At 56.1% G+C, this 16,835-nt stretch overlaps 1 protein-coding gene across 4 annotated transcripts in view; it reads left to right on the top strand.

Moving 5' to 3' along the window:
• SIPA1L2 (signal induced proliferation associated 1 like 2) overlaps nucleotides 1-16,835 on the top strand; it is an 88,013-nt gene that overhangs the window by 41,839 nt on the left and 29,339 nt on the right. For all 4 annotated transcript variants that reach the window (XM_084868650.1, XM_084868651.1, XM_084868652.1 and 1 more), the window contains exons 2-6: nucleotides 3,189-4,916; nucleotides 7,313-7,446; nucleotides 7,837-8,025; nucleotides 10,625-10,799; nucleotides 12,570-12,673. In XM_084868650.1, the coding sequence (XP_084724776.1) occupies nucleotides 3,440-4,916; nucleotides 7,313-7,446; nucleotides 7,837-8,025; nucleotides 10,625-10,799; nucleotides 12,570-12,673 (2,079 nt within the window). In that variant the 5' untranslated portion in view covers nucleotides 3,189-3,439. The remainder of the gene's footprint in view (nucleotides 1-3,188; nucleotides 4,917-7,312; nucleotides 7,447-7,836; nucleotides 8,026-10,624; nucleotides 10,800-12,569; nucleotides 12,674-16,835) is intronic.

Genomic DNA, 16,835 nt, shown 5'->3' with positions numbered 1-16,835 from the left:
CACGCACATCAGCACTTACCACATTATATTTTCTAAACATGACTGTGCTCCTCGCAGATGGCTGTCATGTATCTTACTCATTTGAATTGCTCATTTTTTTAAAAATGTATTTCATAGAGGAAGGGAGAGAAGAATAGAAACATCAGTGAGGAGAGAGAATCCTGGATCGGCTGCCCCCTGCACACCCCACACTAGGGATCGAGCCCTCAACCCAGGCATGTGCCTTGACTGGGAATGGAACCATGACCTCCTGGTTCATAGGTTGATGCTCAGCCACTGAGCCACGCCGGCCGGCCAGTAACGGTGTTTTTTAGACAGATCTCAGCTCATATATTGGGCTCTTCTCAAACCTTAGTGTGGGCCCTAACCCTGTGGTCGGCAAACCAAGGCTCTCGAGCCACATGCAGCTCTTTGGCCTCTTGAGTATGGCTTTCCCACAAAATACCATGTGCTGGCGAGCACGTACAGTGCGATTGAAACGTTGTGGCCCATGCGCAGAAGTTGGCTTTCTGCACCTTTTCTCTGACCATCTGCTGCAAGAGAAATACACACACCTGCAGCAGCCTGTTCGCTGGTCTCTAACCTCCTCGACGCCCTGAGCGCTGTGAAAGCAGAGCCGCGTCTTTGCACCGGGGCCCCGGGCAGAGTTCCAGGCCTGCCGCCTGCCAGCTGAGACTGTGGCAAAGTCACTCTCCTCCTGAGCCTCAGTTCCCAGCTGCGAAGTCGCAACCACTGTATCCACTTCAGTAGGTCATTCTAAAGAGCCAATGAGCTCAAGGTGCAAAGTTTTATCTCCCTGTTTCCTGTATCAAAGATTCAAAAGTGTTAGCTGGACCATTGGATTTATGAGTTTATGACATTTTCTTATATATGAATGAATATTTACTGACAAAGGAATTGGCTTAAAAATGAGCAATTAGCCTGGCCCGCATGGCTCTGTGGTTGACAATCGACCTATGAACCAGGAGGTCACGGTTCCATTCCTGGTCCAGGGCATGTGCCTGGGTTGCAGGCTCGATTCCCAGTTGGGGGCGTGCGTGCAGGAGGTAGTCGACCAATGATTCGCTCTCATCATTAATGTTTCTCTCTCTCTCTCTCGTCCTTCCTCCCTGAAATCAATAAAAACATACTTAAGAAAATGATTGTGGTTTTAGCTCTGGTGGTGGCAGTTGAGATAGCAAGATCTGCGTGGGCTTGAGGACATTCGGAAGGTCAAGTTGACGAGCCTGATTGGATGTGGACTGCGAGGGGAGGCAGGCTGAGCCTGGGTGCTGGGCGTGGGCGGCAGATGGCCGTGGACCCGCTCCTGAGCTGGGAAGGAGGACCGGGTGCGAGGAGGGCGGCAGAGGGTGGGAGAGGCCACAGGGTCTGCAGCTTTGCTTATGAGACTCCTCTGGACTATGGATACATTTTGGAGCCCTCAGCACCGAGGTGGCACATGAAACAAATAGAATTACACAAGGAAATGAAAGGACACGGAGCCTGCAGTAAGCTCCCAGGATGGTCAGCATTTAAAGGAGCCAGCAAGGAAATCAGACAGTGAATCAAGAATCACTGTGCTCCAGGCACGTGTTGTGATAATAGCTCGGGGTGCTGGGGCCCAGGTGTGAACAGGGCAGACCAGGACCTACTTTCAAGGAGCTTACACCTCACCAATGTTTGATTGGTCCTTCCAGTCACGGTGGTTATGAGTCAGTAGGGAGCAGTCATACTCGGGTCCTGGTGCGGTCTGAATGGTCAGGCACTTCTGATTGGGTCCCTGCTCTCATGAATGAGATGAAAAGGTCCCGAACTACATATTCGGAAATGCCTCCAAATAACAGCGTGGGGCACTTTAAGAACGTGTCTAACACCATTGTGAAGACTCCACCAAGAAATATACTTTTAAAAAATATATATATATTTTTTATTGATTTCAGAGAGAAAGGAAGAGGGAGAGAGAGAGAGAAACATCAATGATGAGAATCATGGATTGGCTGCCTCCTGCACGCCCCCTACTGGGGACCCAGCCTGCAACCCCGGGCATGTGCCCTTTGCCGGAATCGAACCTGGGACCCTTCAGTCCACAGGTAGATGCTCTATCCACTGAGCCAACCTAGCCAGGGCTCCAAGAAAATACTTTATGTTCTTTCACAAGTCATCTACCCCCTGTTATAAAAGTCCAAGGAGGAGAATTTGCTCTTTTTTTTTTTTGTTCTCATGCCCTCAAATATTTATCTTTGATACTGCTCCAATGCTTAGTCCGTGATAAATGCCTAAGAACGGATTTTCACGTCCGAATCTGCCAAGAGCAGCCAGCGGCGTGACTATTATTGAACATCTATATCCATTTATGGCCATTGTTCCTTAATAATAGCCCACTTACCAAACTGTCTCGGAGTCAGTAGTCTGCTGTGATGCGAGAGTGAGCTAATGGATTGTTTTATTCTTTCACAGCCGTAGCTTCACGCACTTCCGGGCTGAACGTACCTGGACGCGGTGATTTTATGGGGAGTGCGTTTCAGGGGATCAGGCCTTGGGTGGGGAGCACTCCTCAGCTCCTGGCCCCCGAGACAGTGACTGCGGGATGGTCTGTCCCTCTTTTGATTCCCTGCCCCATTGTGCACGTTAGTATCAGAGCCGATGGGCTGTGATTTGAAAAACAAGCGTTTTTCCGGTAGTTACGCTTTATGATAAGCCTGCCCTATCGTCGTAACCGTTGTTTCCTTGAATGGCGCTCATAATGTGTGCATGTTGTGGTTTTTCCAATCCATCGGCTCCAGGGGCTGTCCTGACGAGCGGCTCAGTTGTGACTGACAATAACCCTGGTCTCCAAGACTCAGCCGTGATGCTGTGGCAGTTGCTCGCCCATCCCCTGACTCTCAAGATACCTGATTGAAACGTTGCCTGAGGACCCGGTTTAAGCCAGGCTACTTTCATGGATAGAGCCTTGGCCTGCGGACTGAAGGGTCCCGGGTTCGATTCCGGTCAAGGGCACATGCCTGGGTTGCAGGCTCCATCCCCAGTGGGGGTGTGCAGGAGGCAGCCGATCAATGATTCTCAGCATTGATATTTCAATCTCTCTCTCCCTTTCCCTTCCTCTATCTGAAATCAATAAAAATATATATTTTTTAAAGAAAGAAACCGCATGGAGCATGTGTGGAACTCGAGCTGTCATTGTTAACGCTGTTCCCTGTCCTTTCCCTCAGGTGAAGGAAGCGCTCACGGCCGGATGTCTCAGGAACCCTTTGGAAAGCTCAGGGCCCAATAAAATATCCCTGACACGCACGTCGGGGCCGGAGAGTCCGCACTGAGGATGCCGTTTGCCTCCGGGGAACCCGAGAAAGGGCGGCTCTAGGCGAAACCTCGTCTCTGCGTTGGATGCCGAGGCCCTTCAGCGATGTGACCGGCCCCGCGTCCCCGTGCTCCCGCTGAGACGCGGCGCTCCTCCCGCGCCGACATGAGCGACCCGCGGCCGCCGCAGGAAGAGAAGCACAAGCTGGGCAGGGCCCCTTCCAAGTTCAAGGACCCGCCCAGAGCCATGCAGTCCGACGATTACTTTGCTCGGAAATTCAAAGCCATCAACGGGAGCATGGGGCCCTCCGCCGCCGCTCCCCTGAGCGTCCCGGGTGCCAGCGAGGGCGGGGGCCCGGCCAACGGCACCCCCGCGGTGCCCAAGATGGGCGTGAGGGCCAGGGTGTCCGAGTGGCCCCCGAAGAAGGATGGCCCCAAGGCGCCGTGGGGCGGCTACGACAACGGCGCCGCCGCCTCCGCCGTGCACAACGGGCAGAACGGCCAGGGCGACGGGCCCCCCGAGGACCCGCTGGACCTGGGCTTCGCCGAGGCCAAGTACACCGCCGCCGGGGACTTCTTCGTCCACTCGCCCCAGAGGGGCCTTCACCCCATCCGGCAGAGGAGCAACAGCGACGTCACCATCAGCGACATCGACGCCGAGGACGTCCTGGACCAGCACGCGGTGAACCCCAACACGGGGGCGGCGCTGCACCGCGAGTACGGGAGCACCTCCTCCATCGACCGGCAGGGCCTGTCCGGGGAGAGCTTCTTCGCGATGCTCCGGGGGTACCGGGTGGAGGGCTACGACCCCAAGGCCGCGGCCGCCTCCCCCTTCGCGGGCCTCCCGGACTTCCTCCCCTGCCGCCCGGCCGTGTCGCCCAGCCTCCACGCCGCCGCCCAGATCTCCCGCGGGGAGCTGGTCCGCCTCTCGGGGCTCGACTGCGTGGACGCGGGCGCCTTCCTCAGGGCCGGGGACAGGGACAAGCCGTTCAAGCGGAGGCTGAAGCCGGAGGCGGTGGAGACCTCCCTCTTCCGGAAGCTGCGGACGGCGCGCAGCGAGCACGAGTGGTTCAAGTTCACGTCGGAGCCGGAGGACGGCCGCCCGGAGCGGGGCGCTCGCCCCCGGCCCTGCCAGCGCTGCTTCGCACACTACGACGTCCAGAGCATCCTGTTCAACATCAACGAGGCCGTGGCCACGCGGGCCAACGCGGGCAAACGGAAGAACACGACCACGGGGGCCTCGGCCGCGTCCCAGACGCAGGCGCCCGCGGCCCCGGCGGGCACCTGCTGCGAGTCCCCGCTGGGCAGCAAGGAGGACCTCAACTCCAAAGAGAACCTGGACGCCGACCAGGGCGACGGGAAGAGCAACGAGCTGGTCCTGAGCTGCCCCCACTTCCGGAACGAGACCGGCGGGGAGGGGGACCGCAGGATCGCGCTGTCCAGGGCCAGCGCGTCCCCGCTGGGCGCCGGGGAGAACTGCTCCTTCGAGTCCTCCCTCAGCTCGCACTGCACCAACGCGGGCGTGTCGGTGCTGGAGGTGCCCCGGGAGAACCAGCCCGTCCACCGGGAGAAGGTCAAGCGCTACATCATCGAGCACATTGACCTCGGCGCCTACTACTACCGCAAGTTCTTCTACGGGAAAGGTGAGGGCGTGCGTGCGTGCGTGCGTGCGTGCGTGCATGCATGTGTGCGTGCATGTGTGCGTGCATGCAAGCCAGCATCCTTCGGGGCCTCTTGGGAGGGACACGGGTCACAGCACCTCCCTCCAAGGCCGCTGTCCATGGCCTGGTTCCTGTCTCTCTAGCCCAGTGGTCGGCAAACTCACTATCCACAGAGCCAAATATAAAAAGGCTGCAGTTAGAGGGAGCCGTCACTCCTCTTCACGGTAGTCAGGCCTGGGGCTGGTGGGCGAGGTGGCTCGCTCTAGGAAATGGGCAGACTGTTCTGAAGTCCGGCTCCTGAGTTCACGTCCCAGCTCGGGGGCCAGGCCCTGGCTCTGGGCCTCAGTTCATCACCTGTCAAATGGGAGCAGAATAAAAACATCTCTAGGCGACCCAGGGCAGCGGGTGCCCGGCACAGAGCACGCATCTTCCGGGTGCCCAGGTGGCTCTTAAGTGAACGGAAACCATGGTGCAGGGTCGGCAAGGTGGTACCTCACTATAACGGTTAATAGATGAAAAGAGGCAGAAGCAGAGAGAACCATATGGCGGGTGGGCCCCGGGGAACGCAGCCTGGGGAGGGGTTTCCCGAGCCAAACACGCTCACTTAGGTTTCACTAACGGGCCGGCCTCTGGGGGGGTGTACCTCACAGACCCAGGGACCCCCTGCTGCGGGGTGCAGCTGCCTTGCCTTGGATTTCACGCCTGGTGGCTCCTCTTTTCTCCTCCTGGTGTTACACAGTCACTGAAGGGAATGAGCAGGGCGTTCGTTGGGCACTGTTACATTCATAGGATGCACTGAGTGCCATTCCTCACAATAGGACTGTTCTAAGCGGCAAATTCCTCCCCGAGCGGACACAGCCACTCCGCCTACCCCTCCGCCCCCCATCTCGCCTCCTCAGGCGGAGCCCCACTGACGCCCTTAGCAGGGGGCCCTGCCCAGCCACCCGGGACCGGCGGCCTGGCGTGGGAAACGCTCAGCCCGCCTCCGCGATGGGGAGGAGGCCATGGTTCCCACCCTGCAGCCTCCTGGGAATGTGCCCTCTGGGGCCTGAGCCCCGGGCTTGCCCTGCGGAGAGGAATTCACCCTGGACATGGCGGTGAACTGAGAAGCTTGCTTGCGTTTTGCTGCTGGTAAAGGAAGCTGGTCTCACAGGGTTCCAACTTTTCAGAACCTCCTCCTGGTCTTGTGAGACCCACGCTGATGCCACTGTCTGTGCCAGGAAAGAAAGAAAACAAGTCTGGCCAGTGTGGTTCAGTGGGTTGAGCGTTGACCTAGGAACCAGGAGGTCACAGTTCGATCCCAGTCAGGGCACAGGTCCGGGATGGAGACTCCATCCCCAGAGGGGAGCGTGCCGAAGGCAGCCGGTCTATGGTTCTCTCTTATCGTGGATGTTTCTCTCTCTCCCTCAGAGCCTTTTCCCTCTTCCCAGAGAGAGTTGCTTCTTTACTCCACAGCCAAGTGCAGCACAGGAGCGCCGAGTCTCACTCCCCGCCCTGCAGTCTCCTTCACCCACTTCCTCTCCCCACCCCGCATCTGCCATTCAGCTTTCCCCCCCTCCGCCGCTTGGAGGAATTTCCTTTGATTCACCTTGAAGCAATTTTATGGAAATGGTGTTCGTGGGATAATGACAGGCTCGGGCGGGGGCGGGGGGCCGGGGGCTCATTCTCTCCGTTGCTACAGTTTTACTTTAGAGACTGTAGGGCGCTTTCGTGGCCTCGTGATGTCAGGGTGATGTTCGCCACCCACCGGTCGCCGGGATCGATCTGGCTCGTCCGAGTGGCTAGCGGGCCCCCTCTGGCCCGCGCTCCGTTACAGAAGGGGACTCCCCGCGGGAGGAAGAGTTCCAGCCACGGCTCTTCTCGTAGCCAGGATCCTCCTGACGGTTCCTGTGAGGGCAGCACGCCGTCTCCCATGATGCTCTCCTCACAGTCCCCGCCATCTCAGCGTGCAGCGGGGAGGGCTCATGCAGAAGGAGAGGAAGAGGTGCTAGGAAGTGACATGTAGCCCGGCCGGTATGCCTTAGTGGCTGAGCATCGACCTATGAACCAGTTGGTCACAGTTCGATTCCCAGTCAGGGCACAGGCCCGGGTTGCGGGCTCCATCCGCAGTGTGGGGCGTGCAGGAGGCAGCCGATCCATGATTCTCTCTCGCATTGATGTTTCTCTCCCTTGCTCCCTCTCCTGTCCTCTCTGAGATCAATAAAAATATATTTAAAAAAGAAAAAGAAAGTGCCATGGGAAGCACACGGGGTTTGGAAACAAGCTGTGATCGCACCCATTTGGGGAGTGTGTCCCCGAGGCCTGAGGTTGCTCAGAGCAGACCCCCCACGGCCCGGCGCCCTGCCCCTTCCTCTGACCGCGCTGCTCCCCCCTCGCAGAGCACCAGAACTACTTCGGGATCGACGAGCACCTGGGCCCCGTGGCCGTCAGCATCCGGAGGGAGAAGGTGGAGGACGCCAAGGAGAAGGAGGGGTCGCAGTTCAACTACCGGGTGGCGTTCAGGACGAGCGAGGTGAGGGTGCCCGGTGGTCACAGTCCGGGGCCGAGCGTGGGATGCCACACGTTCGGTTATTTCGGGAAGTCTCTTAAGGAGAACCGTTACCACATTTCAGATCATTGCAAGGGCCACACCTTTTTATTTAAACATGGATGGCCTGGCCAGTGTGGCTCAGTGGTTGGGCACTGACCTATGGGACCAGGAGGTCACGGTTCGATTCCCGGTCAGGGCACATGCCCGGGTTGTGGGCTCCATCCCCAGGGTGGGGCGTGCAGGAGGCAGCCGATCTGTGATTTCCTCTCCTCATGGATGTTTCTCTCCCTCTCTCTCCCCTTTCCTCGCTGACATCAATAAAAATATATTTTAAGAAAAGATTGACGCCGGTCCCGTGTGTCGCCCCTGCAGCTCACCACGCTGAGAGGAGCGATTCTGGAAGACGCGGTGCCCTCCACGGCCCGGCATGGCACGGCGCGGGGCCTGCCCCTCAAGGAGGTGCTGGAGTACGTGGTCCCCGAGCTGAACATCCAGTGCCTGCGGCAGGCCGCCAGCTCCCCCCGCGTCCCCGAGCAGCTGCTCAAGCTGGACGAGCAGGGGGTGCGTGTCCTGGGAGGCCGGGGGGGGGGGGGGGAGTGTTTCCCACCCGCCTTTCCTTTCCGATCGTCTCTCTTTGGTGCCTGGACTCCTTTTCTCGCTGGTTTTATCCCAGAATGCCCCTTTCCGGGGCCAGACACATGCTGCCTGCGTAGTGCAGTAGGGAGACCCGAGCTGGCAGAGCGCCCCTGCCGGGGCCACGGGAACAGGAGGGCCAAGAGCACACAGGCTATGCCCTGGGCCCGGAGGCGTGGAAATGCAGGGAGCGCCTTGCCCAGAAGGCTTGTGGCAGCTCTGAAGGCGATGGCAATGCCACGGGGCTGTGGGCCGTGGGTGGCATCCCAGCAGGGAGAGAGGGGGGTGGGCTGTTGGAGGAACTAGACTTGCTTCCTTACAAGAACCGGAGCCTGTGAACTTGGACGCCTGGCTACGGGGTGGGTGGGTTGAGCAGGCAGTAGGGAGCCCAAGAGGGTTCTAGGGAGGTGACGTGATCAGGGCTGTGTCTCAGGGAGATTGTTCTGGTGGGAGGGGAGCGGACAGGCTGGCTGTGGCCTCCAGCTGCCATGTGAGCTTTCGCTCTGGCAGGAGCCTGAGGCCAGAGTTGTCCCTTGCCCCACAGGGAGCGCCCATTTTATTCTTTTTGTTCGTCCTAATCCGAGAATATTTTTTTTCCCACTGGTTTTTAGAGAGAGTGGAAGAGAGAGGGAAAGACAGAAACATCGATATGAGAGATACATGTATTGGCTGCCTCCTGCAGGAGCCCCAACCAGGGCCTGGGCCGGGGCGGACCCTGCCACCGAGGTACGCGCCCTTGACCGGAATCAAACCCAGGACCCTTTGGTCTGCAGGCCGATGCTCTCTCTATCCATTGAGCTACACCGGCCAGGACCCGAGGACCCATCTTCACAGGTGGCTCTCTTCCTTGCCTCCCCCTACAGCACTCACTCGGGGTCTGTGCCCTCAGAGGACTGTCCTGGTGACTCTACCTCCTGGCCCGTGAGCTGCTCCCTGCAGGTGCTCACGTCCCCTCAGCCGGTGTGTGTGTGTGTGTGTGTGTGTCCCACTCTCCCGGTTTGCGGACGAGACAGTGTCTGTCAGGGCCACTCTGGGGGGAAAAGAGTCTCCTGGTTTCACTGACCGAGTCAGCTCTGAATCCCGATCCGGGCTCTCTCTCGCCCAGCGAGGCCATAAAAGCGAGCGCGGTCTGGGTTGACGGCTGGAGAGAGAGGCCCGTCTGCTGATCTGTCAAGTGTCTGCGGCTCAGGTTGCTGCGAGGGAGATGGAGGGCCCTGATACCGCGAGGGAGAAGAAGAGGGCCCTCTTGGGAGAGAACCGGAGGCTCTAAAGAGGGATCCTGTTTCCCATCCCCCCACTCACCCCTCCGCCCCCCAGCCTGGGAGAGAGCCCCCCGCGCTCCCACCCACGGGGGAGGCCCGGGATGGGGTTACAGCCGGAACCCTTTAATCGCTATTAACATTCCTCGCGGCCTTTGTATATTTAACAGATGTTTTCTTTTCAAGATAGTCGAAATGTAGAAATGACTCTTAATTGCGCGGGCAGAGCCACTTCGATGGAAAGCAAACAGTATTCTGTTTATGTGCATATATCACAGCGCCCGCTGGGATCCCGGTCTGGCCCGGCCTCCGTGTGATTTGTTTTCTTTACTGCAGCCTTTCATATTTCATATTTTTATGATTGTTCAAATAACGGCAAGAAGGGGAACGTGTGGAGCCAGTGACGGAAAGCTTTGAAAAGTCTGGGGCCTTTTTGACTCCTGACCTGGAGGATAATTCTCGTTAATCTGTGGCGGGCGCGAGACGAAGTATTTCCAGCGACAGTTTGGAGTAGTAGATGCTTGACCTTAAACGTGCATTTTGGAAACTTGGCGGATGCTTGACGTAATTTCTCAGGATGGCTGCCATTTCTTCCGTGGTGTCTTTGGGGGTTCCTGGGTTTGGGGCCGTTTGTACAACCCCATTTGCAGCTGCTGCTTCTTTTTTGTTTTTTAATATATATATATATTTTTTTTAAAATATATTTTATTGATTTTGTACAGAGAGGAAGGGAGAGAGATAGAGAGTTAGAAACATCGATGAGAGAGAGTCATCGATCAGCTGCCTCTTGCACACCCCCCACTGGGGATGTGCCCGCAACCAAGGTACATGCCCTTGACCGGAATCAAACCCGGGACCCTTCAGTCCCCAAGCCGACGCTCTATCCATTGAGCCAAACCGGTCCTGGCTAAATATATTTTTATTGATTTCAGAGAGGAAGGAGAGAGAGAGAGAGAAACATCAACGAGGAGAGAGAATCATGGATCGGCTGCCTCTTGCATGCTCCCTACTGGGGATGGAGCCTGCAACCCGGGCCTGTGCCCTGACCGGGAATGGAACCATGACCTCTGGTTCATAGGTCGACATTCAAACCCCTGAGCCAGACGGTCCAGGGGAACACAGTTCCTTCTTCTTTGGCTCATCTGCTCGGGGGCGCCGTCCCGCCGGCTCCCTGAGGACTGAACTCGAAGCTTCTGCCGTTCTCGTTTGCCTGGGAGCCAGCATGTCTGATGCTCGCCGATGAGTAACCGCCCTGCTTCCCCCTGCAGCTGAGTTTCCAGCACAAGATCGGGATCCTGTACTGCAGGGCCGGCCAGGGCACGGAGGAGGAGATGTACAACAACGAGACGGCCGGGCCCGCCTTCGACGAGTTCCTGGACCTCCTCGGCCAGCGCGTGCGGCTCAAGGGCTTCAGCAAATACCGGGCTCAGCTCGACAACAAGAGTAAGCCCCGTGTCGGCGTGTTTCCCTCTCCCGGGGGGGGGCGGCCCCAGAAACCCGAGCCGGCGGCCACGTGCCCTCCGGCCTGGGCCCAGGGGCTGTCTGGCCAGCTGGTGTGGTCAAGTGTAGGTTTCCTCTCACACTAGTGGGAAGTGCCTTGGTCCACATGTATGTTTCACACGCACTCGGGGGGTCAGTTCTTCCTCTGTGACGCCAGCAGGGAGAACCCCAATGTTTCAGGATGAATCTTTTCCTCTTTGTTTTAACCTCCTCCCGGCTCTGGTTTACCAAGGATGAGCGCTCTACTCGTATCTTCCTTTTTTTTTTAAATATATTTTATAGATTTTTTTACAGAGAGGAAGGGAGAGGGATAGAGAGCTAGAAACATCGATGAGAGAGAAACCTTGATCAGCTGCCTCCTGCATCTCCACCTGCTACCCCCCCACCGGGGATGTGCCTGCAACCAACGTACATGCCCCCAACCGGAATCGAACCTGGGGCCCTTCAGTCCGCAGGCCGACTCTCTATCCACGGAGCCACACCGGTTTCGGCTCCACTGGTTTCTAAAAGCCGGAATATGAACACGTTCCCGCGCTCAGGCTGGCTCTGTTCGTTCCTGGATTCACCATGGTGACTCGGAGTCAGAGCTGCCATTGAAAAGCTGACGATCCTGTTTTTCAGGAACCTCCATCAGCTGCCAGGTGGACGACGGGCCGATTTAAAACTCGGGTTTCCGTCCACTAACGTGCGATCTGTCTTGAATCTTCAGTTAGGTCATCAGAGGTAGAATGTTCTACATATTCCGGCTGTGTGTGTGTGTGTGTGTGTGTGTGTGTGTGCGTGTGCTGATGTTGAGTCGCTACACCAGGCAGAGGAAGTTGTATATGTTGGAAAATCCTGCTTTTTGTGGAGCAATGAGTTGCTTGTCCTTTTCCTGAGAGAGGAAGCAGAGTCTGAAGTCCAGGGTCTGGGAAGGCGGCCGGCCCATGCCCTGGGGAGGAGTGGGAGCGCCAGCGTGCGGCAGGCTGGCATTGGGACCCACGTGGCCTAGGGCCTCGAGCTCCCCGCCCCCTGCGTCCATTCACTGGGACTTGCCCACCTGAGGGTGGTGCCAGGTCTCCGTTCCCCTGTCACAAGGTCTGGGTCTGAAGGTCATGGAGAGGACAGACCACAGGACCTGGAGACGTGTTAGCTCACGTGTGGGCCCCTGTGTGGCCTCCACCCTCGTGGGAGCCGGAGTCGGGCTGTTAGGTCGAATGCATGTTGCTCTCGCCTCAGATGCATGAAGATAAGGAAATCATGCATGACCTCCACTGCAAATATACATGTTTTAGTGAAGTTCAGTGAGGCCTTTTCTGGTTTCCTTTCTTTCTTTCTTGGCAAACTGCTCTTACCCACAAACCACCACCACCCACGCCTTGAGGCGCTGGCTGCTGCCTCGGGATGGCCTTTGTTCTCCTGGTTCCAGCTGAGAATTGGCTGGAAGCACGCACATACTCACAAGGAGGGGCAGAAGCACGCCACCCCTGCAGGGGAGGGGGGTCCCCTGAGCTGAGGGCTCAGAGGCACGTGGTGAGAGCAGGGGGACTGCAGATCTGGTGGGAGAGCAGCAGACACAGGAGATTCCAGAGGGCAGGGGACCATCAAGACGCCATTGTGCATGGCCTAGTGCTTTGTTTCTCCGATCGAATCGCCTTCTGTAAGGGTGACCTTCTCAGTGTCCAAGCGCCCACTTCCGGTTCCTGACTTGCTTTTGTGATTGTCCGTCTCTAGCCGACTCTACGGGGACACACTCCCTCTACACCACGTACAAGGACTACGAGCTCATGTTCCACGTGTCCACCATGCTGCCGCACATGCCCAAGAACAGACAGCAGGTATGCTCACCCCGCAGCCAGCCCGGCCCCGGGGTGGGGAGGGTCACGCTGTGGGATCTGCAGAGAATCATGGGGTATTTCTTAAAAGGCATTCAGAATCGTTGACTCTTAATCACTTGGGCTTTCAAGGGAGTATTATTTACACGTGTTTTGTTTTTAATACATTTTTGTGGATCTCAGAGAGGAAAAGAGATGGAGAGAGAGAGAAACATCAATGATGAGAGAGTCATGGATCAGCTGCCTCCTGCACGCCCCCTACTGGGGATGGAGCCTGCAACCTGAGCATGTGCCCTGACCGGGAATCGAACCATGGCCTCCTGGTTTATAGGTCAGCGCTCAACTATTGAGCCATGCCAGCCGGGTTAGATGGTTTATTTGCATCAAGAGGAGTCGCTAGATGGTTACCGCTTTTGAAGACTTGAGTGAGCATCTGTGACTTTGGATAACTTATGCAGATCGGTCAGAAGCCATCAGAACTGCTTTGTTTCTTTAATTACGCTTCCCGCATGTAGAATATGTATGATCCTGTATGCGGGTCCCTGGGAGAGCTATACCTAATCCTGTATCCCCGTGAGTACATCCCAAGACCCCAATGGATGCCTGAAACCACAGGTGGCACCAAACTCTCTGTATGCTCATATTTCCCCTCTGCATACACACCTAGGATAAAGTTTAAGTTGTAAGTTCAGCGCAGTAAGACAGGAACAGCGATGCCAGGAATGAAAGAGCCGGTCCTAACCATCCGCTGGGATGGAAGGTGTGTGACTCCGGCCGCTCAGAGCTGCACTGTGTGCATCGCGGGCGGATGCTGGACAAAGACGCGATTCACATCTCGGGGGACCGAATGGGACAGCGTGCGATTTCCTCACGCTCCCCAGAACAGAGCGCCGCTTACAACTTGCGAATTGTTTCTTTCTGGAATTTTCCATTGAGTATTTTCAGGCTGTGGTTGACGGCGGGTGACGGAAAGCATGGAAAGCAGACTTCGAATCAAGGGGACCGCTGTGTACTCCACTCCCCGGGGATAACGGTGGAGGGGAGGAGTGAGGCGGGAGTGGATGGGTCACCATCGGCCCCCTGCCCCGTGGCCTTGGCCTTGGGTTAGGCCCTCGTTCCCAGGAGAGCTGGTGATGAACAGAGGATGAGGACACGCTCTGGGCTGGGGAGGAGTCTAGGGTAGCCCCAGGCTCAGAGGAAGGATGCTGTGATTCTGAGACCCCCACCCTGAGTTTGGAAACGTGTCAGGATCCTGTGAGCTAGTGTGGACGAGATGGTACCTAGCGGCTTAGCGTCAGGATTCTGTGACTCTCGGTTCCTCTTTGTGGCTTCCTTCTCGGCCGAGACAAGGCTCCAGCCCAAGAATGGAGTTTGTTAAAGAGCAAGATCTCCGGAGCCAGACTTCCTGGGCTGGAGTCCTGGCTACTAGATCATGACCTTGGGCCAACTTTTGGAGCTTTAGTTTCCTTCCCTTCCCGCCCCCAGACAGACGCTTATCTCTCCCTCTCTCTCTCTCTCTCTCTCTCTCTCTCTCTCTCTCTCTCTCTCTCTCTCTTTGTCTTGTTAATCCTTACCTCGAGGTTATCTTTCCATTGGTTTTCAGTGAGAGTGGAAGAGAGAAGGAAAGACAGAGAGACACATCGATGGGAGAGAAACACACGGATTGGTTGTCTCCTGCATGGGCCTGGCCAGAGCCCATGCTGGGGAGGACCGGGCAACCGAGGTACATGCCCTTGACCAGAATCGAACCCAGGACCCTTTGGTCCACAGGCCAGCGCACTAACCACTGAGCCAAACTGTCCTGGGCTCTTTTTTTCACCAAAGTGTCCCTAAGGGTCTCTTTTAAACAGCTGTTGAGTTAATCACTAAGCCTTCCTCAGTGATAATTAGGGTCAGAAGGGTTAATACATAGAAGCTCGTGAAGTGTGCCTGGGCCAGTGTGCTCAGCAAGTTTTAGCAGGAACTGTTACTCTGTCATTTACTAGATATAAAGCCTGGCATTGAAATGACTTAATTTGCATTTTATTTTCCTGTTCCTGATCCCAAAGATGTTATGAAAAACCAAGGCCTGAATAGTGGAGAAAGTAAGGGGCTGATTTATTAATAATTTTGTAAAATTGCTTGTACTCTGACATTGACTATTTTGCTACTCATGAGTTGTCATCAGAATATTCTGGACCAGCTCGGTGTGGCTCAGCGGTTGAACATCAATCCAGGAGTCCAGAGGTCACTGGTTCAATTCCCAGTCAGGGCATATACCCGGGTTTCGGGCTCCATCCCCAGTGGAGGGCATGCAGGAGGCAGCCGATTGATGATCCTTTTTCATTGTTGATGTTTCTCTCTCTCTCCCTCTCCCTTCCTCTCGGAAATCAATAAAAATATTTTTTTTAAAAAAAGAAAAAGAATATTCGTTACAGGTAAATGACGCCATATCCAATCATGGAACGTGTGCTTTTCCAAATTTATCACGGTTCTACTGCCTCTCCCCGTGTCTCTCACCCACCCCTCCCATGCCCACACATTGCGTGCATACCAAGGGCATCGGTGTCTGAAATGGGCAGCTGGGCCTGGGCCGTGCCCGTGACTCCGGCCTCATTAGCACCATGGCATCTGTGACTGCCTAACTGGTCCAGACTCGTCCACATCAGATAGAATTTCCTCTGTTTGTTCTCGTAATAAACCAAGCTGAGAGCGGGTTCTGAGACGCAGTAAAAGTCTTCAGAGAACTCACCCCAGCAAGAAAGTTCAACGTTTGGAATGTCATCCGCCCACAAAGCGGGCCCGGCCGGGCTGTGGTGAGGGGCCCTGCGTGGGGCGATGCCCTCCTGCTGGGTCCTGGGGTCTCGGGGCCTGGATGGCAGTCAGGCCCGTCCACAGGCCCGTCTCCCCGGGTGTTTCCCTCCTGCTGGCCCCGCAGACAAATCTCAGTGGAGCAGTCAGGGTGGCAGCGGTGGAAAGAGCCGCAGGAATTAGCTCTAAGCTTCTCTTTGGCAGAGAGAAGCCTGTCCTGCAAACTAAGTGTCTAAAACAGATGAAGGGCGCATGGGACCCAGCACTGGTGACCTTTTTAAAAAAATGTTTTAAAAGAGTTTTTATTAATTTTTAGAGAAAGGAAGGGGGAGGGAGAGAGAGAGAGAAACATCAACCATGAGAGAGAATCATCGATCGGCTGCCTCCTGCACGCCCCGTACTGGGGATGGAGCCCACAACCCAGGCCTGTGCCCCGACCAGGAATCGAACCCTGACCTCTCGGTTCCTGGGTCGACACTCGACCACGGAGCCACACTGGCCAGGCCTGAGCTGGTTCTCTTGGCACTGAAGAGTGTTTTGAGCGTCACGTGGAGAAGGGAGATGTTAGCCTAGGCAGGGGTCCTCAAACTTTTTAAAGTGGGGGCCAGATCACGGTCCCTCAGAGAGCTGGAGGGCCGGACTATATGAACTACTAATTCCTACTGTAACACCTCGGCTGCGCTCACTGCCCAAAAAACCTGGCGGGCAGGATCAGACTCCTCTGCGGGCCACATGTGGCCCGCGGGCCGTAGTTTGAAGACCCCTGGTAGTGGGTGTCACTTCCTGTTCCCAATTCCCAAGCAAACAGTCCCTGGCGGTCAGGGCCTGCCCTCCGGGCTTGCTGGGCTGTTTGTTTATGGCCGGCACACCCTCCCCCTTCCCCTTCCAGGGTCCGATTATCCGGAATATCACTGACCAGTTAAAAAAAAAAAAAACCTGCGCCAATCACTAGAGAAACCACTCACCTTTTGTAAGAAGTCCAAGAAATTCCTTCTCCGGTGTTCGATAAGGTCTTAGCCGATAAGTGGGGAATGTTTTGCTTCCCTTGCCAGATGTTACATGGCTGGAGCCTCTAATCAAATTCAAGCATCCTGTTCTTGGACGGGGAGTTACTAATTGTTCTTATTTCATTCGATTACAATGAGTTTTAGGATTTATTCTTCCCAATGGCTCCCCTTGACTGAGGCCACCGTGAGGATCTGCCTCCTCTGAGTCAAAGAGCTTCACCCATGAGATTCCTTGAAGCATGTTGATCTCTAACGTGTATTGTTTTAGGGTAAAAAGATAAAAGGAGCCTGGCTGGTGTCGCTCAGTGGTTAGCGTAGGCCTGTGAACCAGGAGGTCAGGGTTCGATTTCCATTCAGGGCACAGGCCC

Source organism: Pipistrellus hanaki (assembly GCF_964339955.1).
Source record: "Pipistrellus hanaki genome assembly, chromosome: 20".
NCBI classification, from domain to species: Eukaryota; Metazoa; Chordata; class Mammalia; order Chiroptera; family Vespertilionidae; genus Pipistrellus; species Pipistrellus hanaki.
This window is presented reverse-complemented; position numbering and strand designations above follow the sequence as displayed.